Consider the following 25130-nt stretch of genomic DNA (forward strand, 5'->3'; position numbering starts at 1 on the left):
CTAGCTTTAGATATGATTTAGATAAAGATCGATTAAAGTACTTCATACGTGAATAATGATTATGGATTTATTTTATCGGATGCAGAATTCAATTTCTTGTAAGTGTTATAAGATTTTCTTCGTAGCAGCAAGATCATAAACAAATAGTACAGATATGGAAGTTTGTAACATGAACCCAAAATAAATTTAGATTCGGAAAAAAATCTATGCTCTATAATTTGAACTATTATAAATGCGTAAAGGGATATATTACGTTTACTTATTTACTATTATTTTATGAGTCTGATACTCATGAGACTGGGATTTTTATTTTTATTTTCAACCGCATTTTAACTATATATATATACATTACTTAACGTGAGCGATAAACCATGGAATCACAACCTTGGCATTATCCTCCATCAGTATTTCATGTTCATCAGTTCCATTCGGAACTGCTTTCATATTCCTTCAGCACCCACCCGTATAGTTCAATCTAAGGTAACACTAAAAACTAAGTGTGATAAAATTTTCTTCAACAGAAACAGCGGCTCAAGCTTTTGGAAGGCGCTTATAATGACTCAGGGCTCGTTCAAAAAGAGTAGATATAAATGAAAATTTCGATCATAAGCAAGAAGCATAGAGGACAAAAATCATGATACCCCACCTTCAGTATTTTGTTTACGGATATACAAATTAAAAGAAAAACTGTCACAAACCGAAATTAACCGCATTTCAATCAATGAAATGAAAAAACCAAATCAAGCAAATTACAACTTAATTAGTGACATTCCATAGCATTGTAGTCCTTATCACCAGCGCGTTAATCACACATTACCGTGAAAAATAACCTTAGAAAAGCGATCAAGATGTACATTTATTAGAGTGAGGACATCGTAAACTAACATTATTAGAAGAACTCTCGGCAAATAGAGTTGTGTCCAGGTTAGATTTAATACGATTAAGTGAATTTGTGAAAATGAAGACCATTATTTTCAGTGCTATTTTGTTACACTTAAATTGGTGTTATGGTATGTATTTATAGAATATTTTCGTATTAATTTTTTAATGTTTTGTAAAAGTTTTATAAGCTAATTTAAGCCGATTGACTTGCTGATTGACTTAATATTTACAAACGACAAATTTAATATTTACAAACGACATTTCGAGTTTTAGCTAGAGGTTTTGCTAACAAAGATCTAAATCTAGCTAGTTGAAGACAACGAATCTTCTTTTAGGAATAAATACAGCCTTGATTATTCTTGAGACTTATTCTAGAGACTTATTCTATTTAAATTTTAGGTTAAAAATAAAGTCGCTACAACTAGTTTTTACTGTAAGTCAGTTCTTATAAATCTTGATAGGAATCGCTGAGCTATCATAATTAAAAATCAAAACCAGAAGCCAGATATTCGGTCAGTGACCTTTGTGATCCATAATTGTATACACAAAAGGATCTCCTTTTATGAGAACAAAATAGGTGATTGACTACAAAATAGCAAAAGCAAAAATACACAGATTAGTTAAACTATAGAATTGGCTACTAAACTATACTAATTGTAAAAGTACATGGAAGACTGTAGATTTTTGATAATCTATAAATAATATCATTACGAAATGCTTGATATAATCTGCAACTTATTAATTAATTCAATTAAAATGTTATTACTACAAACGACGCAACGCAGTGTTTAGTTTTCATATGTTAGTGCAAATAAGTAGCTAATAAGATGATAACCAACTGTATAGGAAAATAAACTTATAAATATTTAAGAGGAATATTTTACAAACCTTTGTAACCTTTTGAATCGAATCACTGAAAATTAATAACGGTGAACGATAAAAACAATATAAGTTAGTAAAGAATGACTATTTTCTTTTTCTATTTTCTGAACACTGTGGCTTACATAAAATGTAATATGTAAACATTTTAAATTAATTATTAATTGAAAAGTAAAATGAATTTGGAAAGTTTAATTCCTGGGGTCACCGATACTATGTACCAGTCGTCAACTTAACTCGTTAATCTGCCCCTTGCACTTGAACTGTCTTGACTCAAGAGTCTCTACTCCAATCTCCTTGCTCAACCACCAATCAAATCGCCAATATTTACTTCGAAATTTGAATTTATATCTTTTTTATATCTGTTTCGAATTGACTTAATTAACCTTCTTCCTAATCTTGGTAATTGGGTTGCTGGAGACATATTCATCTTGCAATATCCATGACAACATTCGGCCATATTCGCCAGAATCTATTCCGACCTATTCTTGCTATTATATATAACACCTATATATGTATAGATGATTTTGATTGAGTTATAAACAGCAATTTTAATTAAATCATTAATTTTACCGTATACAACACCCAAAATGTGTTTAATTGAAGATTTTAACTACCGGACTTTTTGCTAAGTATTCAGCGATAAAAACCAGTTGTAAGTACATTGACCAGAAGCTGCATACACTTTTTATATAATACAAATTACAAGACATGAATCCCAAAATTTATTTCTGAGGTATTTTGAAGGCAAAACTCTTCTATTCGCAATTGTGTGTCGAATTCGTTTTTGACATACTAATGTCATACTTAGCGCATGTGTGGGTGAGTATTGAAGAAATACTGTTCAATATTTTCTTCGACGTTCGACAGCAGAATGATAGATAATTTGAGACTTTTTCGATTCAAATCTCTAAACCCCTAGTGATCCCTTACCAAACCAGCAATTTTATCGTGGGGCCGTAACACAGCCTGGAATGTGAAAAAAATATTTCTCACTCTCGTCATTATAAATTAATTTTGTCCGTAACGATGGTAATCATGAATAGATGCAACCCTTAGAGAGTTAGCCTTTGCACATGTGTTTAGCCCATAAAGTATTCTGCGCCTATATATGGCCAGACTGTAAAGATAAGCAGCTGTTACCAGATCCACTTCGAGATTAATACTGTCCATTTTATATCTTTAAAAGGACTTTTCTGAATGCATAGGTCGCGCATTTTTTACATCGCAAAAATTTTTGTTGAGATCTTTCTCGAAGATTTTCGCATTACATTATTGTTGTTTGCATAAAATCTTCGTATATATACCTCGCTCATAGCTAAAACACAGTTTTTCTTGAAATCGTACCTATGCTATAAATTGAAATCTTCCAAATGGGTATTTCCATGTAAACAAATTAGTGGATGCGTCACAAAAAGAATTCTTCCTCAAATTGTACAATCGTTATTACCTTAATCATTCCGTTATAATTTATAAATTGATTATTAACTAATTGTTTATAACGTTAAGATACATTTGTATATTGACCTCTTTATTTAATTATATTGTGAATTAAATGAACTACTCATTTTTAATGCGTCATTTTTTTTTTTTAGTTCTAGTCATTTGTTGTTTCCTATTTATATACATTTAAGGCATGGTAATTTCCCTTATAAGGCTGTCTTTTTAAAAATTAAAGAAACAAAACTGACAGTTAAGTCGCCTTTAAAGGTCAAAACTAAAGCCTCCTTTGACAAGACACCTAAACATTTTATATGAGAACATTTGTACTCAATGTAACTTTGCTTGTACAAAACAAACCGTCTTAAACCAGCAGTTGTTAAAAGTGTATCTGTGGGTAAGATTCAGGAACAAACTTAAAGACAACAAAACATGTGGCTCCCGTATGTCAAAAACGTATTTGAAATAGTCAAGCCAGTCTAAAGTCGTATGAAAATTAATTAGCCCATCAAAATTGTCCTTTCTCTGTAATCCTAGAGTTACTAGAATCAAAATTCGTAAGTACCTACGACTCGCTTAATTGCTACTTCTAATGGCCCAGTGATTAGACTATCTCGCTCTTTCAACTTGATTACTAACATTGATGAAAATATACATATATTTTACATCATCCAACTTATTATTCGTGGTCTTAATAAGGTTTCATTTTCCGTTTAGTTCTAGTTATTATTGTTTTTATTTTGTGGTTGTTTGTTTAATTTTTTGCTTATGTTCTAATAATTGATATGTATGTGCGTAAAATTTGTGATGTCATATTTTCTTGTATAATTTTATGCATTCACGTTTTATTTATTAGGTAGACCATCTTAGGATACAGTTATAACAGTATAAACTACATATTAAGTAATGATTTACAAAAGTAGTTGTAGTTTTACAACCAATATAATAAATAAAATACTACGATACAAATTTCAAATGATTCATGTAATCTAACATAATACACATGAAATAATGAATACATTTTATTACTTTCTCTCTTAAAGTATAGTTAGGATTATAAATTTACAATCTAAAAATATACCATCGAATAATAAAATCGATGCATATACGTATTATATCACATCATACACAAAAGATCTCCATGAAGGTACTAAAAATCACCATAGAGTCAATTGTATCGGAACCTAGGTGAACCTGCATGCGTTACCAAGAATCAAGGACTCTTTAATTGAATTAACTTATCCAATGTTGGCCGTTACCATATAATTCGATTCGTCACAAGAATATTGCAATACTATAACTATATGAACCATATCAGAGGCATTAAAAATTTCATATTCACAATTAAAAATGATCGAAATTATAACAGAACAGCCGATATAAAGACTAACTATTCCTAAGCTAAATTTAATAGAAAAATACAAATCTTTTTCATCAAATTAGTGAAATATACAATCGCTAGAATAAATAGTTTCACTTCTACCTATGACTTTTGGGATGTTGAGAACTATTGTAAACAATATACCTAGTATTGTTAACTTTATTATTTCGCCGGCTTTAGTCATGGCTGTTACATCGGCGAGAACTTTAGATTATCACTGCGTCTAATGAATTTATCATCAATTGAAAACAAAGACTTCGATGTGTTTCCTTGATATTTTTTTTAAGACGACGACTTTTATAAGTACTACAATCTTTTGTCGCATAAACTTGGCGATAATTTATAGTATAAAAATTTGATGGAGACTATAATTAAACAATATGATTTATGACCAGATAAAATAAACATTTTAATTACTTTCGTAAATCATTCCTAAATATCTAGTTTACAGCGTTATAACAGTATCCTAAGATGGTCCGCCTACGGGGAAATTTTTGGCATTTTAGAATTTATGTCTTAATATATTTATTTCACGTTTGATTAGAAGATTTAATTAATGTTGGTTGAATAATATTTTATAGACAAGTATATGTAAAAACTAGTACGAAGCCGGCTTTGTTCTCTAAATTTAAAAAATGCTTTAATATTTCGTGTAGCATTCTGCAGATTTTATATTTAATTTCATAAATATATATAGACAAAGCTAATTTTAATATATAAGATTCATTAGTTCATTTTAAACATTATATTGGTACCACATTTTTTTTTAAATAACAAAACAATGGTTGGCGTAGCTTTATTGTTAAGCATTTAACAATGATTATGCAAATTATTATTCATTTAAAATCGAAATTCCTCGCCATATACGGTTTTAGGGACATAAAAATCTCTAACGGAACAACAATCAAATCTAAAAATAACGGGGCTTTTTAGAATATTTTATACATACAGTTTCAATTTATAATACGAATTATAATCCAATATTAGGGTTTAACTCTTAATTAACTTTTAATTTGAATGCTTATGTATAAATAAACCAGTAAGTTTAAGCAATACGTTCTCTATATATTGAACACGACGCTTAAAAATATATTTTACAATAACTCGTATATAATAATAGTAATAGTCATAGTACAATATTATGATTGATGTGTATACGTATACATATGTGTATAAAAAGAGCAGTGTTGCCAGAGCAGCATTGGACTCTCATCCTTGAGGTCGTAGGGTCGATCTTCGGCTGTGCTTTTACATTACATTTAACATTCGCTTGAAAAATGAAGGAAAAGATCGTGAGGAAACCGGCTTCTCTTAGACCCAAAAAGTTGACAGGTTGTTTCAGGCACAGGAGGTTGATCACCTGCTTGCCTATTAGATTGACAAATGATCATAAAACAGAAATTTGACGCCCAAACCTAAAAAGGTCGTAGCTCCTCACATATGGTACTAATCTAACCCAACGCCAAATTTTCTGTGTCCGCAATTTGGGTAAAGAAAAAAATCTTAAGAAAAACCGGCCTGGCTGGCTCAAAGGTCAATCAAGAAAAGTGATCATATAATCAAATCCTCAATGGATTTATATTATTTATGGTAGATTCAGTGTCGCACCTTAGCTAAGTACGGTGTCCATATATCAAAAACATATTGAATTGGGCGTAATAATTTAAAATTATTCTAAGCAATTTAAAATGTCAATTTTAAACCAATTTACTCTAAAAACACATAATAAATTGAGGGTTAGTACTTTGATGTGTTCTTGTTAGTCGTTTTGCATATATGTTTATTATAATGTTGTAAATGTATTTGTATTACATATAAACTTCTTGCTATCCTATACATGAATTACTAAATTAAAGATATATGACTTGTTCGTAAAAATACTATTAAAGTTGAAATTGGCCGAGCATTGAATTGTAATCTACAGTTATTCTAATACGATTGTTTTTGTTATGTATTAAATTACATTACAACTAAAGTCAATAACCTGGTCAGTCGTTATTAGGAATCCTACTGTAACTTCTGAAAGTAGCTTAGCGATAGGATTCAGTATGCTTATCATAAGAGGAGCAATGTTGGCGTAGTTGAATTGAGCGTTCTACTCCAATCCCTGAGGTCGTAGGTTTGAATCCCGGTTTTGCACCAATGGAATATTATGGCTCGCAAGAAGTCAAAGAAAACATCGTGAGGAAACCCAATTTACTCTGAATAAGGCTTTGATGGAAAAACGGCGATATCGATAACAATAAGAAATATATGATTAATAGCGCGGTGAGTTATTATGTAAACACAATGCTGTAGCGGAAAACATATTTGTTTATCAGTGTTTAAAGTGAAATTCAGTAAGAATAACGTCAGGTAATTTCGTATTTTATAACACAAATATATAATCTTATATGTTTATAACCTGTAAATGAAATCATTTTAATATATACTGTTGTTTAAATATTTTTTCTATTCTGTTTATATCTGTGATATACCCTTTATGTTGTTATATCCTAACTTAATTTGAATGAAGGTTATAGTAGAATATAGCAACAAAATACATCTTTGAACTTCCTTCACAATAAAATTATTATTAGTCAGTAGTGTTACATCCTTTTAGGGCTGGGTCTTGTGATATTTTTTTAATAAACAGGTAGGTGATTAGAGTGTTTTCTGACACACGCCGTCGACTTTTTGGGTGCCAGTTTTCCCTCAATGTTCACCGTAATAGCGAGTGTTAAATGCGCACAATGACAGAAAGTCTATTGGTACAGCTGGGGATCTAACTTCGACCTCAGATATAACAGTCGCATGCCAACTACTATGCCAACCCCGCTCTAAAACATCGGAATAAGAGCTAGTAATAAGACACAAATTTTTGTTCCAGACCGTTTGGTCCGATTCTACCCTAAAGAGATTTCTTTAGGGTAGAATTTTCAGTGAACAAGGCATAAGATGTGATACATAAGTAAAAACAATGTAAATTGTTCTCCATACATATTTTGTTTTTTACCAAATGAAACACAAAAAATAAAACAAAATAAAATGAATAATAAGAATACGTTATACAATTATTGATTACAGTGGATCGAAGTGGGATTTCCATTATTCAATACATTAAGAATGGTGCATTAGATACAGTATTTATATATCATATATTTATAACATGTACATGTTAGTTGTATGCCGATATAACAAATGTTATTTGTTAAGGTCGATCACGGTGACGCAATGTATTGACTTTTTTATAATACTATGGTATGAAGTCATCTTTTACCACGGAATTTATATTTTCTTTGTTTTATCAGTGATCTAAGTAAACTTACGATGTCCAATAAATGTTTTATGGAGATTATTACTTGAATTATAAATAGGGAATATGCTTAGGAACGTAATGGAATAATGATAAAAAAAATGCTTCTAGATATACCTATATTTCTGGTTGTTACTGCGGCGTTAATCTGCAACTGCCAATACCGACAACGATCCTGAATTCAATAATGAGTTGTAGGGCGCAGTTCTAAAGTTCAAATAAAGGACATAGAACGGACGAGAAGAACTGTGAATTCTCTCCGTATTTTATTTTATTTGAAATCTTCTATTTTTAAATATCACAGCTTGTATCAGATTGTCTTTATAACAAGACAAACAGTTGATTTATCTTTGTTCTTTATGGGACATTTGAAAAACTATCTTCATCCATTTAATCAAATTTTTCATTTCAGGTTTGCCTGATCCCCGAGGGGTCGGAGCATACGCATACCAAGACTCTCTTGGCAATAGGTACGGTGGCACCTACGGCCTTGACGACAAAGACATCGTCAGGAATAGCGACCCTTACTTTGGCCAATACCCCACCGTAGCCCAAATACCATACTTGGGCAACTTCGCTGATAGCTTTTATCCAAATTATATTTCGAACTACGATAACATTCTCCAAGAGTAAGGGCTGTTTCATGAGTTCCGGTGACGGTAGGCATGGGTGGAGGTTGTAAGGGTTTCTAGTACCATTGTAAATATAGTTTTACCTAATCCTTTGCTCCCATATCCCAGTTTAAAATAAAATACTTTACTTGAGTTTATGAAGTGATAAAGATGTTTATCAGATTTAAGGCTTTTATATACGTTTATGTAAAAAGGCCGTTATAGTCAGTTTTAGTTTCAAATTCAAAGGCATTAAGATAAACTATGACTTCCGTATGTCAAAATACAAGTTATTCTTATAAGGGCTCCAATGTTTATTTGATGCCTGAATGCCTAGGCATATTATTTGTTTAGTTTATTCTAAGTATGAACACCGAACACCGAACACCTCTCTTAGTTGTATATTATTACTTAAATAATAAATTTGTATTATACACATTTTTAACCAGTATATAATTTATAGTAATAGAGTTAGAAGATATATCGGTCCAGGGTTGCAGGGTTTGGTTGGTGGTTTTCAACCGTTTCCCCCGTATCCACGATTTACACGATTTCCACGATTTCCGCGATTTCCACGATTTCCACGTTTTCCACGCTTTGGAAGAAGGTTAAGGTACACGTATGGAGTGTGTTAAAAGTTTGGCTTGTTACTAATACCCACGATTTCTACTGCACATTGTGTTTTTTTAATTGTGTTCGGGTCTTTATTTGGGTATTTTTACAGGGTGTTTGCTTCGAATTTAGAAGCTCAGAGGTTGGCATCGTACGCTGCGCACAAAGCGTATGAACTAACAACGAACCAGATTCGTGAATTTCCCAATTTCTCCAGGTTTCCCTCGTTTGGACCCATCTTTGGAGCTGGTGGTCTAGTACCATATGACATCATGTCTCAACCCAACAGCGCTTATGCCAGTGGGGCTATAGGCCCTGGCTTCAGCCACCAGATTGCAGCTATAAACCCGGAGAATGACGTAAATACATTATGAATAAATACAATTTGAATAGTATATTGGTATAAGTTAATAACTAAGTTATATAATAAAATACCGAAACTTGATATCAGACTGTAGTACTACATACAATATAAGGATTATCATGGTATTTGACTTTGAATAACCACAACAAATAATTGTAGGTTTGAAAGATTACGTCACCTTGGTATAGTACTTTAACGTGACCTAACCTATAAAGAATGTGATCTTTGTTTGATTTTTAGTATGGTTAAGCATACGATTATAGAATATATAATAACTTACTACGGTACTAAGTTCGGTTTGCTACTTTTAAAATTCAAACAATAAAATCGTTATAGGAAGTCAGCAGTGTGTTCTTTAAATTTGTCCATACACCTTGTATTCATAAATTAAGTTATCGTATAGTAATCTCCAACACGGATGGTTACGCCGAGGCCCAATTGTTGATCTAAATATTTTATGAACCGACCAACTGTTTCACAAAACGATTTTGATCCTTGAAATTGTCAGCTGAAAATATTTATCAAAATGAATAAAATTACTTGGACTTTGGTTTTGTCCTATAAATAACCAATGTGTTTACACAAGATTTTAAAACGATTTTATATTATTCATTATCTACTTTCGAACCTATATAATATAATTTTTAATTGTATTAAATTTAAAATTAATGGTTTTTTTCGTTAAATTAATGATTATAACATTATATAAGTTTTGGTAAATTAAGGGTTTTAAATACATATTTTATACAGATTACACTACAGCCCGTATTCATTATAGTCAGTCTGTACAGTAATTTTGGTAGAATGGTCAAGCTTTTTTTTGCTACCTTTTTTCATAAATATTTTTCATATTCAGGCGATGAGAAACATCGACATAACAAACCGCTTCAACGATGCGCCTGGTAACAATAAATTTTACGGTGTCTCCAGCTCCTCATACTCTTCATCATCAAACATTAACGGAAAGGCACAGAACCTGAGAAGTGCTGAAACTGTTGTCAACAATAATGGAAAGATTACCAAATACCGTGTCCAAGATCCATAATTTTTCGACATTTCTCAAAATAAAGCGTTCTAAGTAAATTTTTGTTTATTTCTTATGATTTCAATGAGTCCTTTTTATTTGATATCAGATTTATTAATACAAAAAATCAACAAATACATAATAACGATATTTTAAAAGTTACAAAGGAAATAGTAACCTTTTTATTTTCATGGGAAAGATCTGTAGATTAAGAAGCTAGGTTACGCGCTGGTACGTTCTACCTCTCAAGCATCGTATTGCATTTATAACGTAAGCTTACTTGTTCTTATTATTATCAAAGTACGAGGCCCGAAACAATTATATTCGAGAAACCTCATGTCGCTCGGTAATTTAACCATCAACTAAACAAAGCAATCTCTGCGATGCTAACAATCATTAGTCTAAGCCATGCTAACAATGAACTTGGCTCAAGGTTATTTTTTTTGTTATCATTACTTTAATTTCGCTAATTTGCCATCAACCTTTACTTTAGGAGTTGTGCTCTCACGTAACCAAGATTTTGGGTTTTGCCCACAGCCTCTATTTGATCCATTAGTAAGTTCTTTGCATTTTCGACAGTAGAATTCTCGAGATTCATCGTCAATTCTTCTGCGAGGGTCTTGTCTATGATTAGTGTCTTCTCTATGATTAGTCCTGGGTCTATTGAATTCGTTCCAATAGTTAATATTTTTGTAGAATGAAGATGGTTGCCATTGAGAAAACGCTGTGTTTGGATATAAATCAAACTCATCCCTGATGATGTATGGTCTTTGAGTTGGTTTGTATCTTGAATCTGGTGTTCTTATTAATGTTGTATCAACTGATTTGTAAGCTTTAACTATGGGCACTTCTCCGCTGTCTTCCTGTTTTGTTTTTTGGGTTCCTCTCGACAGGAATAGTGCATCTGGTTCTGTTATATGTGAAAAAACAATGCTATTTAATCATGTCATATCTGAGAGTGAATTTTGTCCTTGTTGGTATCATACCAACATATAGTTTTACAAGTGGTCGTAATATGTATCAACTCACTCTGGCTTTTAATTAATTTCAGAATTTTTGCGAATTAGATTATACATGGCAAATAAATCGACTAAGTTGATTTTTAGTACTTAATGTTGGTGTCTCTCTAACGTGTTTATATTTTTCAACTAATAACACAGTCTAGGAATAGAAACTGTAAGATTACGGCAAAACAAATATTTACTAAGAGAATTTAATATTGAAAAACTTCTTACAAACCAGAAGCATTTGTAAATATAAACAAAGATTTGATTTTTATAATATATGGGAAATTGTTTTATAATTATAGCAAACAATACTTCGTTTTACCTGTTGAATGTAGTCCTTTATTTTTAAGTTTAGTCGAAACGACAATCGTGTGTTTCACTTCTACATCATCTTCTTTGGAATTACTTTCTTTTTCAGTCTCAATAAAATCTATTTTCGTTGACACGCAGTTACATACTACTATGATTGCAGCTGTAAAATAATAGTATCAATTTGTTACATGAAGTCTGAGGTACCCAGAAAAGAGAAGCAAGAGGTTGTACAGTACTACGTAAATTTATAATTTTTAAGCCATAGTAGTATCAGCTTCTGTAAACTAAAACGATTTCTTTCCTGGACCGGCAACGGTACGGCAATCACGACGGCAGTTAATCTTCGAGCTAATAATTAATTTATGAAGTATGTAAGTGTTATTAGAAAACAGTAAGAAAATTCAATATACTTAGTATATATTTACTTAACGTTAAAAAAGAATAGCAATAAGATCCTCGTTATATGCAAAGAGTTGAGGGTGACAGCCTTTTTATGGTACTAAGGACTAACTAACTGATTGAACAGTAGATATAATGTGTATGCTTACGATCTTAAGTCACTGTTAACAAATCCCATACTACATCCACGTTTAATAATGTACGAGTATGTGTACGTAGTACGTGCAAAAGGTTACGACCAATAGGTATATCTATTAATCAAATATTATTTTATTTGTATTGTCTTTGGTTAACGGGGGAACTATAGGTTCTTCTAATTGAAACTTCTTGGTTTCTTGCTCACAAAAATCGCTGAAAATTACTCGAATGTCTAGTAAAAGTGGTTAGTGGTTGAATGGATTTATTAAAATATTTCTTTTTGTTCATATTATTAAGTTCTATTATATTTCGATATCAAAAGTTACATACCTGAGGCAGCGAACATGAAAAGAATGTTTGTCATTCTTCTCAAAGACACGAAATAGCATAAGGCTCAACTCGCGTGTTTCCACCATTTTATATAAACAATACAAATTATACTAAATGATCGCAGGAAGTTCAGCAATTACCAGATGTACAAGAAAATGTCATTTTTATAAGTATTCTTGATAACGTGATTATATTTTAATACGTGCCTACGACTGTATTATTATAATAAATAATTACAGGTATATACAAATAATGACTGAATATTTCCAAAAACTTGTATCGCCAAATGCCGGAAAAATTCAACCTTCAATATCAAATTACGATAATGTTATTCTACAAAATAGGTAGTATCTATAAGGTTTCAAAATATTTTATGTAAATCAACTATACCCACTAAATAGTCAAGCAAAATTGTAACCTACTGCTAATAACGTACGTTACCCAGTATTCATATGATGAAAATATGAATTTACATTATGTACTTAAGTCGCTCTTCAACCAATAACATGTGTATATTTCGCTTAGCGTCATCTATATAGAGAAAAATACTGAGTGCTTCATTAATAGCTGCCATCTATCAGTCTTTGTAAACTTTAAAGTGTTTAATATACTCTTGAATTTGTATTAGTTAGACTTTTATAATATAGATGGCGCTTTGCTTAAATATTCAAGTAAGGCTATCACTAATTTTAATAATAAACGTATTTTGAAATTAATTTTATTAAGAACATTACTAAAATATAAAAATAAATTATTAAATAATCTCAAAAAGGGTGTAAGATAGATAAGGGTGATACGGTAGATATTAACTGTTAGACCCCAGAAATAATAATAGGTACTCACTGTATAATACAAACATAATTTGTTGATTTATAAAACCAGCCATTGCCAAACAAAATTTAAAAAATTGCCGCCCAACGTGGGGCTCGAACCCACGACCCTGAGATTAAGAGTCTCATGCTCTACCGACTGAGCTAGCCGGGCTGTGTTAAAATTGTCAAAACATTCAGACATATTCAAAAACGACCAACAATGATATAATTTTAAACAGTTTCAATCTTGAAATAATTCTTCTTTAAACCCAAATATAAAACAGACTTTTCGGGCGTATATATCGTCTTAAATATGAATATTAAATACCAAGTTAATGTTGACTTTAGACCTTTCTAGATATATCGTATGGACTTTTTAGTCTCTCAAACAAGGGAAACTTTTAAGACGGGATGAAATGCCTTTGACTTTTAGTACTCGGTTTGTTGACAAGCGCATATTGCGACGGCACTTGTACGAGTCAAAGCTTCAAAGGTCTCATGACTGCTCGACTCAGCAAATACGAAACATTCTACGCGTAAGTTCTTTAGGTTCAAAGTTCATACGTACAATTATAAAGTATATGTATGATAAAATCTACGGAAAATATTTCAGTTAAAGAATAAAAACTTTGCAAATATTAGGTATTCGTAAAACTCCGGGTTCCAGAAGGATATCGTTTCGTGTCATTGCGATAAGCTTAGAATCGGAGTTTGTCTAAAATAGATTAATATTGTATTCGTATAACTAGATTACTATTTACCACATTAGGAGACAATACATTTTCGAAAGATTTTCCTGTACTTTTTTTGTACGCAAACTCTTGATTGTTATTTTTTAATATATTCCGCTCAGTTAAATATATTTTAGTTGCTTTTTACCATATGCTACGTACGTATACGTATAATTGATACATATCGTAATTACCAAAACTATACATGTTTGTAAGCGCATTTGTAAATAAGCGATGCCAGCGTTCGTTTGAATATAACACGTGTTAACTATATCGATTATATGGAATGTTGTTTGACCTGTCAAATATTAAACTTATTTGCGGTTTTTATCGGAACTATAGTAGTTTGTAGTCGAAGATTAAGAATCGTTCAATATTACCTATATTTTGTACAATAAGCAACTGTTACAATAAGGGTATTCAGGTATAGTGGAGAGTACCTACAGGTTCACTTTCAAATTACAAAGATAGCTCTGCTTCTCGTTGCAATTTTTTCCCAAGAATGTATAGTCGCGCACACAATTCATTATGTACAAGAATAAAATGTTTTGTTTCGACATCTTTGATTGTGTTTATACAGGATCATTTAATTATTATCAGAATTGTAAAGTTACTCTTGCTATAAATAGCTATCAATTAAATTATCTACTGAACTTAATTTGTATGAAATAACTCAAGATCGAAGCTTCAGTTTCAGTTAAATCTAACTGGCTGAGAACTTCCGGTTTTCACCAAAATAACACATTATCTATTAAATAGATATTTAAAACTTTTGTGTGATCAAGTTGAATCGAGAATGAACGTGTGTACTGGACAACGTCTGTTGGATCCACTAGTATATTATATATATGAGCTACAATTCTACGGTAAACAATAGTAAAACATTTATAAATTATTCATATATTTAGAAATATTTTATAAAAAAATTCTATGACAGGTCAACAGGTCAACAATGCAACAATATACGCAAGCAAACAATCGAAAATCAATAATAATTTACAAAATATTCAAAAGTAAAAGATATTAAATCAAGAAGACTGGTAAAACAGATGTTGACGGGTCACGGTGGATTTTCAGCGTCTCTTCACAGATTTAAAGTACTAAAATGCAGCCAGTTCTTACATCAATTTAGCCGAATAGACTATAGTTTAGGTCCTGACTGACTATCCAATGTATGGCTACGAAAGGTAGTACCAACCAAAGTATAGGAATGAACAAAACAGAAATAAACTTTAAGTTTTCTTTATAAAACAACAAAAGTTTAACACAAATAAATAGTACTTTACTATTATAGTTGCAAATGCTGTTTGCTAATGATATTAGATATACATACGTTACTTAAAATCACCTACATTATAGTGAAGGAATTAGCCAAATAAAACAAAATTGTAAACATTCAAATATCTTAATGTGTTCTTCTTAAATTCTTAAGCATCTATCAAAGAGAGACTGGTACTTTAGGACTTATGCTTTTGCACATGCAATGAATGCTCCATACAAGAGAATTCATATTTTTCGATTCCTTTATATCTGATAAAAATGCAGAAGTACTTCTGTCTGGGACAGTACGAGTGATAGAAAATGCAAATGGCACACAGCGCAATCAGCGGAGTGCGACTACAAACGGACGAGGAATACTGTCAGAAAATATTTCTTCATACATTAAATTTCAGGAAATATAGTAATGCTATTAAAAGTTTTATATGAAATAAGTGATAATTTCCTTTAAAATAAATAAAACATTCAATAACGTTTCTTATTTGAATTATTAGGCCATCTCAACTCCAAGGACGTTTGAACCAGGAAACAAAAAGCCTAAAATGGTAATATGAGTATTTCGATGAAATTCGATTTTCTATATTTTTTTTAATAACATATTTATTAAAATATTATTTGCGACCATATCAAGATTGAATTCTAATCTTATAATAGTGTCAAGAAAAGTCAAGAGTTTTCCATTTCCTGTTCAGCGAACATCGCTATTTCGCTTCACCTGTTTCATACATTTTCTCGGCTCACTGTGTTCGATGTTATTGTTTTTCGTGAGATAATATCAGTTTCCGTCAAATTTTTAATTCAATAAGTTACACAGTGTATAAAAATGCAGAAGGATTCCATATGTTAATTTAGCCACGAACGCGGTACATTTCCAAAAATACACTAATAACTTCTAAGATTCAGGAGTCCTGGCCGCGTGGTTTAACGACTCGACAATGACATCACAGATTTGATTATCAAAAATTTTAATATAATTAACCAAACAATCTATATAATATTGGTATATATATGTTAGTTTTATACATCATTTACAATTTTCTTAATCTACATAGTAATAGTGAAAGTAACTAAAAATTAATGACAAGAAAATTAAAACAAATTTAAGAACTTTGGTTCCTGTGGCATTGTACCTTTAACGCTGGCAAATGGTGTCGATATTGCGATACCTTGTAGAGCAAAAAAAAGCTTACAGGCGCCAACTGAAATGTTTAATTAGCGCCTGTGCACTTGTACCCCAAAGTCGTATGTCCCAAGAGTCTCTAGTCCAAAGGGAGTAAAATCAATGTTGGATTAGTTTCGCCATCTGTAAATTTAGTAAGCAATATAGCCGGATAATCCGGTTAATAATTGTCAGGATATTAACTGCCGTGTCATGAAAATTCGAGGTGTCGTAGTAAAACTTTACATTTATACATGTATTTTATTAAAATTTTATTTCAAATATATATCCTTCTTTATTAGCCGAAACATTTATTTAGAAATATTTAAAAACAAATTCTATGACAGGTCAACAATGTGGATAGACGAAAGCAAACAAACGAAAATCAATAATAATTTACAAGACGTCTGCGCCCGCGCCGGTCGATAATCACGATTGTGTTTAGATAAAAATACAATAACAAAATAAACAAGTCGATAATCACTATAATAATAGATGGAAGAAGAATAAATGGGGTAGCCATAGGTTTTGAAAATTTAAGATATTATTAACCGACATTAAAAAAAAACCCGCAGATTTTTGCAGTTCGAATTGTTTGTGCTTTTTTAAGCGATATATTATTTAGAATTTATCAATAGGAATTTATAATTAAATTCATATTCATCGGTAAACCATAATTCGGCAAAATGCGGATACAATCATGGGGCCTTTATGCCGGCCAGTCTTGCCACCGACGGAGGATCCTCCTTTTTGATGAGAGGTAGAGCTGCACTTTCCTCCCTCTGCATGTCTTTACCATAATAACGCAGAGAGCGTTAATAACAGATATATATATTTAAAAATTATTAATAAATTTATTTAATATGTAAACAGTCATCTATCAAAATTGTACATACATACTGTGGTGCAATTTTACGTTGTTTAGTAAAGAAAGTACTATTTTTAGTCTATATAAATCAATATTTTTTAATAAATTCTTATAATCTTATAACTTTATTCAACAGTTGCATCAATAATTTAAATTTTTATATAAACAATCTTAACTTTTTAGGTATTCGATTAAGAATTTTTTTTTATGTAACAGGAGGCAAACGGGCAAACTGATGAATGATACCCATGGACACTCACATTGCCAAAAGTTTCGCAACGACAAATTAATTATATGTGATAAAATCGTATCACATCTGAAATGAATTGTATATAAACCTCTGTATATCCATAAACTCTAGAGTTAGACATGGTCACCCCAAAAGCGCGTTAACCACTCGAGCCGCCTTACATCATTGGAAATGACGGTTGACAGACGCCAAAGCACTTATTTTTAATCAGTGTTTATTTGCTGTGAGAGTTTAATATTCATTGCTTTAATTACGTTAAAATGTATGAAAATTATCGGGTTTCATTAATTTAATATGGGGGTCTGCACCCCTAGACGGTAAATAAAAGTGAGAAAAATACTTATAATCAAATTTGCGGCTGCTGTCTGAAAAAACATTTTTTTATATAAAGTCCTAATCGAATCTACCCAATGGATGGTTTTCTCTTTAGGGGTACGATGTTATTTGCTAGCGATTTTTGAGTCTGAGGGCAAGATTCAAAGTAGATACTCTGACTCTGACTGACGCAAACAAGCGACTCTAAATCGAGGCTAATACGTACCGCTTTCGCCAAACGCGTGACCTCAGGGTTGGCTTAGCTGTCTCTCTCTTGTCATAATATCTATCAAATCATAAGACACATGATTTTATTAATGTGGGTGATACAAATGGTTCAGCATGGCGGCTTACATAGCTAGGCGGTTTAGTCCGTAAATCCAGTAACGTAGTGAAGAGAATCATATACTAAGTAGTTCTATAATAATCTGTGGAAAAATTCCAAGAAATTTCCTGTCCCTCTGGCTTATGAAACTTTAGTATTAAACCGCCAGAGTCTTTGAATAATTAAGTTGTCTTGAGAACTTTCTATTTAGATTTGAACCATCTGCGTCAAATGCACTTTGGGACTAGAAGCTTCAAGGGAGCTTTTACTTAAATATCGACCTTAATATTAACTGATAAAGTCGATTTTCTTGTAACCGTCACGCTTGTTTAAAATATGTAGCTTTTCATGCTATGATGAGCTTTAGTTTTAATCCATGGGGTTTGGGACACCTGGTTAGCAAACAGACTTACACTCTTCAATACACTTAGTACACAAAATCTTATTTTCGTATTATATCGAATACATTAAATACGTTGTAACTTAATTCGTATATAATATGACCTAAGTACTGGTTGTTATTTTTTTTTTGATTTTGCTACTTTTGCTACATCAAGACAAAAGATAAAAATGCCACTTTAGCACGGTACAATGCATTTTTATCGCGTTACTTTATATAATCTTCCTATACGTAAAGATTATTATTTGGTACCACGCCTAATATATTCTAATGATCCTCTATTTTTCCAGCCCTCCCGAAAGCGTGATTAAAATATACGATTATTGCAAGGAGTCTTGTTTTGATGGGAAAGAATCTGTTTTTAAGGAAAATGATTATAAACTTTGCTTTCTCGTGGAAAATGAAAAACATGGTGTTTTAATTAGTTTTATGCCATACAGGTATATTATGTTTTGTTTATAGAATAATACAGTTATATATTTCTATTTTTTTTTAATAATAATTATGTCCGGAATAATTATCTTTGTATTACGAAAGTAACTTTTTGTTTGTTTCTTTTCGTACCATATTGCCATGTATTGTTATACAGTCCATTTACTTCGAATTTAATTCAAAGGTACAAAAGTGACGTACTACTCCATACTTTAAATACCTGGTGTATTATGTTTGTATGGAAGTGAAGTGCTATCATAAGAATGATATAATTGTGAAGGTATTGTCTATGCAACATTTTACTATATTAATTAGAATTTATATAAATATAAATGGTTTAAATTATTTTTTATTACTACATGACGGTGGTTTATTTATAAATATTTATATAAAAATAATGAAGATTTATCTAACGATATTGTTATTTTAAAAACTCAACATAGTTATTAAATCTATAAGGTCCTCTAACTATTTTGAGTTCTTTATTTAAACCAAAAACATTTTGTTCGAAAAAGGTTTAAATTATATTTTAGTGAAATTACATAGATCATAAGTCATTTCTCACTCTGATAGTCTTTTATTACATATACGATTTATTACATTACGATATTTCAACTATGATAGAATATTGAAATCTAAAACTGGCATTTTATTATGATTTCGTTGCCTGGTTGTTGTATAATTTAGTGGATTTTAATTATTAAAAACGTTCAAATTCATGTTTATTTATTTATTAAAGTTTACCATATCATACATAGTATCTACGGCATATGCTACCAACTCTTATATACAAGATAAAATAAACATACCAGAAATTTTTGTTAAGCAGAAAAAAAAAATCAGCAAACCAGCGGATTAGCTTCGAGGTAGGCCCATAACAATGCTTTCTTTAAGACCGATCCGGCCACTACCGAATATATCCAGGTCCGTATAAGTACTGTAAGTTTAATCTCTGGCACAATATCAAAACGTATAGTATATATATATATATAAAGTTTCAGACTATTTACTTTAGAACTAAAACAAGACTCTTGTTGTTTCCTGCCTATGTATATGTATTTCCTCTACAAAATTAGGTTAAAATAAATGTATTTTATTGATAAACACAATTAGAAAACATTGAATAAAAACAATATAATAAAAACAAAGACGTAACGGGGCGAAATACAACCCTGCGTATTGCAATCGGAGAGGCCAAATAAAAAGCGTGGGAAGATATTCAACAAACTTTGGAGTTAGACTCTGCGCCCCTGGGCCCGAGGGATCGGCTTTCAACTTCTGGAACTGGAACGTTACTGGACTACGTCCAGGGCTCAACTTGTGGGTAGGATCTCATAGGCTACGGATACTTCGAGGTACCGTTACAGGGTTAACAGGAGGAAGGCATCCCCCATCTGTCACGTGTGTGATTTCGCAGACGATACAGCGCAGCATACCTTAGAAGTTTGTTCAGCGTGGAGCTCTGTACCTACTCTATCTCTCTAACCACACCAAATTAAAGACAAATAAACACTGAGTACACTCATTTAGTCGGTGCGTTAGAGAACGCTCATTGGCACGTATTTATTACTATGATACAAATGCAAAAAGTATAATAATTGAATGTATCTATAAAAATGTGTGCGTGTACACTAGTGTACACACGTAAGAAGTGAAACTTCTTTATGACCTTATTTTTCAAAAAATGTATTCAACTTTACAGAAATTGGTTAAATAAAGTTAAATTAGATAAAGTTCAACGAAAGGCTTTTATTATCATAGACATGATTACAAATAATACAATGATTTCATTTTACATTATTACTACAAAATTTCGTTAATTGTAATAGAATTATTACTAACATTGTTATCGTTATTATATATTTTTGTTATTAATGGCATTAAATCTTTTCGAATCAACCGTGGTACGGACAAGAAAAAGATGGCGCGTAACCGAAAAATGTGACGGTAATTTTTTTGCCAACGCCTATAAAGAAGTTTTAATACAAAAAATAAAACATAAAAAGTAGTTCTGTTCGCAGCCTGATATTTCTTGTTTGTTTTGATTGTAGTTAAATTGTTTGCATTGGACCCTCCTCATTGATTAACCGTGGAATCCAGTCGCGCAACGTACTATTAAATTAACGAACCAATTTTCTTGTGTTTACATGTTTCATTAAATTACATGTTTCAGTTACGAGAACCAGAGCAAGAAAGAAGTACTGTACAGACTTTAACTGTGATACAAAAAAAAAAACAATTTAAAATTATGACAAAGATAAAAAGTCCGTGACACGAGAACCTTTCTACTTATGGGCATAGATATAGAAATCTATTTAGGATAGGCTGTGCCTCAGATTTATGTATGTGTTTCATGATTATCTGTCAATCTAATGGGCAAGTGATCGGCCTCCTGTGCCTGACATACATCTACTTTTTAAGTCTAAGGCAAACCGGTTTCCTCACGTTTTCCTTCACAATTCGACCGAGTGTCAAAGGCACACATAGACGACCATTGGAGCCGGGTATCGAACCTAAGACCTCACGGATGAGAGTCGCACGCTGTAGCTAATAGGCCAACACTGCTCAGTGAATAAGATAAGATAACTAAGTTATATTTTAGCTTCAGCAACAGTTTGGTATGACGGTTAAATTAATACAAGTATAACTTAACTCATTCATTTACTCATTTGGTTGGTTATTCGTAAAGATCTGGCTAATTAAGCAAGCCTATCCTTCCAGAAGCTCAGAAGTCTCCTGGGCTTACGCAGCGACCTAACTGCTCTGAGCATTTCTGGACTCTATGGGTGACTGATTTCTTTGCATTGAAACAGCCTGTGCACAAGGGACTGTCGGTTGTGCCTAGGAGAAAGAGATGTTATCCAGAAGACAGCGGCCCGTAATTGTCCCTATGACTATTTTGAGATTTGTTCAGTTAAGGCTTAAAGGTCGCTTTGTCAATAGCGGGTTAACTGCGGGTTGTGCCATTTTGGACTCTCTGCAGGGCGCATTTTCCGCCCAATCAGTGATGTTGGCGTTCTGTTGATCTTTGGCGAATCCAGGTTCAGACTTGCGAGAACGAAAGAAGCGGATACAGGCCAGCTGGCAACATTTCGAAACCTCTCCTCGCAAATTCGTTGGCAGCTTCATTGCCGAACTTCACTGTGTCCCTTAATCCTCTGTAACCTCGTTGATCAGGGTTATTGCCTCCAGTGCATGGTGACACTTCAGTATCAGTTTGTGGTTTCTTTATGTTTTCTAACGCCATCAACACAGACAGTGCGTCAGATACGAATTTAATACAGAAGTTATTTATTTCTAACCGCTGTACGGCTCTGTCTGCTACGGTTAGAGCACACATTCACATTGAAAAATCGAGTTGCGTGTCATCATAAAGTATGTCGATGTTGAGATCAAGAGAGAAGATGCCAACCTGTTTTTGAGCCATCAGTATACATATGTAGCTCATTCAGGGTCGATTGATCACGTTCCTCTTCTCTTATTTGTACATGCCTGTTGAAAATGTGTTTATTAGCGATCCTATCACAAGGCACGCGTGACTGCTTAGACTGCCGGAGCCTTATGCGCTTCCCGACATGCGATGCGAGTTGCTTCCGTCTCTCCACGCCCATTGTTAGCTTGTGAAGATACTTGACACAGCAGGTATCCTTCACGGACCGGGCTATTTGCTTTTAGAAATAGCTAGGAGGGATTGCGTCCAACACTTCCAGGGATCACCATTCTTTTGAACGCATCATATACTCGAAAGCGCCCTCTTGAAAATAGCTGTGTGTCCATAGTAACACCGTTACTATTCTCACCGTATCAATAAAAAACGTGATCGATCGATATCAAGACAATAAAATCGAGTGTTGTACGATTTATTGCATCCTTACCAACTTTTTGTACGTAGGCTATTTGTACAAGTTGATTTGTGATTCCGATGATAGACTATCTAAATGGAAATGCAATACTTCCAAAGAGGATACATATAATGTGGAAAGCTCTATGCTTTTAAGAATCATGTTTGATTTTTTTAGGCAAAGCGGTTTCAGTTTTATTTTGAAGTTTAACGGTTTTATTGAAAATAAATTAAAGTTTTTAATTTAAGAAAACACTTTTTAAACGGATTGAAGCTATGTATTATTATTATAAACTTATAATTATTTACATAATTTTAAATTTTCCGACGTTTCGCATGCTTTACAGCTTCAATCCGTTTAAAAAGTGTTTTCTTAATGTGTAAAAGCTATGTTAACAAACTATGTTTTTAATTTTGTTATATACTTATTATTTTTATTCATTCAGTACCTCATTATAACAAGGTTATTTTATAGCAGCGGCTGTCTTGGATTTAAATTTTGATAGCGGCCATATTGCATTTTATTTTGTTATAGTTTTATCGATTTTACTTTTATTTGACCTTAATATTAGCCATGAAGGGGCTGTGAAAAGAAATGAGCAGCTGCCATTTTGTTGATGACCATGATGGAGTTTCAATTATTTTTCATAACGATCTCGCTCGATCTCTGCCAATCAAGCCCATTGATACCAAATCAATGGGTACCAACCCATATTGAGGATGTAGTGATAAAAACATGTATTTCACCATTTCGTAAGAGCATCCATCTTATATTTACAATACCGAATATATTAATTTACAATGCCATCAGAACCAAAGGTGCGTACTAAATTTCAGATAAATCAGCAACTAGATCCAAATATGGCTAGCAGATTCAAACCCTTTTAAAAACACCTACAAAATATACGCGAAACAAATTTAAGACAAAAATTGAAATTTTAAATTGAAATTCCATCGAAAGTAGTAATTTGGTACACACATACACAAGTAACTTATAAAAAAACATACATTCATCTACCCCGTGATTAAGGGAACAGAGGAAAATCAACAATGTTATTAACAAATTCCTCGAGTGCACATTAATTAAATTACATGCGTTAACACATAATATAGGAAGGGATTTCAATGAGAAACCGCAAGTTTGTATTAAAATGAACAGCAATTTGTGTCGCGTCGATAGCGGAACGATCAATCTTTCGAATTGAAACACGCGCTATTTATATAAGAACAGCATAAACCTTGGAGACGAAAATAGTTTTTATTAATGATGACAAATCAAAGTTATGATTTCGATTGGATAAATAATTGAGAAAGTGATTGGTTATTTAGTGATTGGTTATAATATTTCACTAACCTATGGTATAAATCGCAAACTTATTAGTACAAGTTTGCGATTTATACCATAGGTTAGTGAAATTGTTAACGAAACACAGTAGTGAAGAAACAAAGAAAAACACTGTAATCTGTAAACATTCAAATGCCAAATAATTTTAATAAATTATAAAAAAAGTTAATGTTAACCATCAAATTGCCCCCCTTGGAAACACTGCCTTAAGGTGTTAAAACATAGTTCGATTTTCAAATTACAAAAGCACTGTAAAATTAAATATTGATTGGTAAAATTCATATCTAATGGAACCTTTTTTTTTTAATTTTATTTATTATAATGCACCTTATATAAAAATTATGACACCCTAGGGAAAGCAAAAACAGTAGAGGAAGACCATAAAAAAGATGGTATGTCGAAATCAGACAAGTGGCAGGAGTGATGTGGAACAGACACGAATGGAAAAGGTTGGAGGAGGCCTTTGCCGACTTTCAAACAGATCTGCAGAAATCAAGCAAGATCCAAATATTACAATAGTTTTTTTACCTAGTTTATTATCATGATCTATGTTTGTACCTAAGTCGTTCTGAATAAAGGGCTATATTATTATTATATATAATGCATTTTCTACAGTATATGTTACAATCTATTCTAAAATACATGACCGTTATGGTATTTTTAATAGTATTTTTTGATTATTAATGTTATACCAGATAGG

General features: G+C 32.0%; 2 protein-coding genes and 1 non-coding gene across 7 annotated transcripts; 1 reads left to right on the plus strand and 2 right to left on the minus strand.

The window, feature by feature from the left end:
* Nucleotides 1–853: 853 nt before the first annotated feature.
* Nucleotides 854–10547, plus strand: LOC123714021. Of its 5 annotated transcripts, XM_045668016.1 has the most exons (5): nt 855–1010; nt 8290–8347; nt 8952–9101; nt 9318–9459; nt 10321–10547. In XM_045668016.1, exons 1-5 carry the CDS (start codon nt 959–961, stop codon nt 10507–10509), a joined length of 591 nt encoding a protein of 196 aa, XP_045523972.1. In that variant the 5' UTR covers nt 855–958; the 3' UTR covers nt 10510–10547. The 5 variants fall into 5 exon arrangements, with proteins under 5 accessions (XP_045523970.1, XP_045523971.1, XP_045523973.1 ...); XM_045668014.1 differs by lacking the exon at nt 8952–9101 and having other exon boundaries at nt 854–1010; nt 8290–8506; nt 9213–9459; XM_045668015.1 differs by lacking the exon at nt 8952–9101 and having other exon boundaries at nt 854–1010; nt 8290–8506.
* Nucleotides 10548–10633: 86 nt separating this feature from the next.
* Nucleotides 10634–12715, minus strand: LOC123714355. The gene is made up of 3 exons (XM_045668582.1): nt 12675–12715; nt 11818–11967; nt 10634–11398 (listed from the first exon to the last, which is right to left on the minus strand). Exons 1-3 carry the CDS (start codon nt 12706–12708, stop codon nt 10941–10943), a joined length of 642 nt encoding a protein of 213 aa, XP_045524538.1. The 5' UTR covers nt 12709–12715; the 3' UTR covers nt 10634–10940.
* An 870-nt stretch (nt 12716–13585) lies between these two features.
* Nucleotides 13586–13658, minus strand: Trnak-cuu. Its single transcript has one exon. It is a non-coding gene; the product is annotated as a tRNA-Lys (tRNA).
* Between the last annotated feature and the right edge of the window lie 11472 nt (nt 13659–25130).

This window comes from Pieris brassicae, chromosome 9 (genome assembly GCF_905147105.1).
Source record: "Pieris brassicae chromosome 9, ilPieBrab1.1, whole genome shotgun sequence".
Lineage (NCBI taxonomy): Eukaryota > Metazoa > Arthropoda > Insecta > Lepidoptera > Pieridae > Pieris > Pieris brassicae.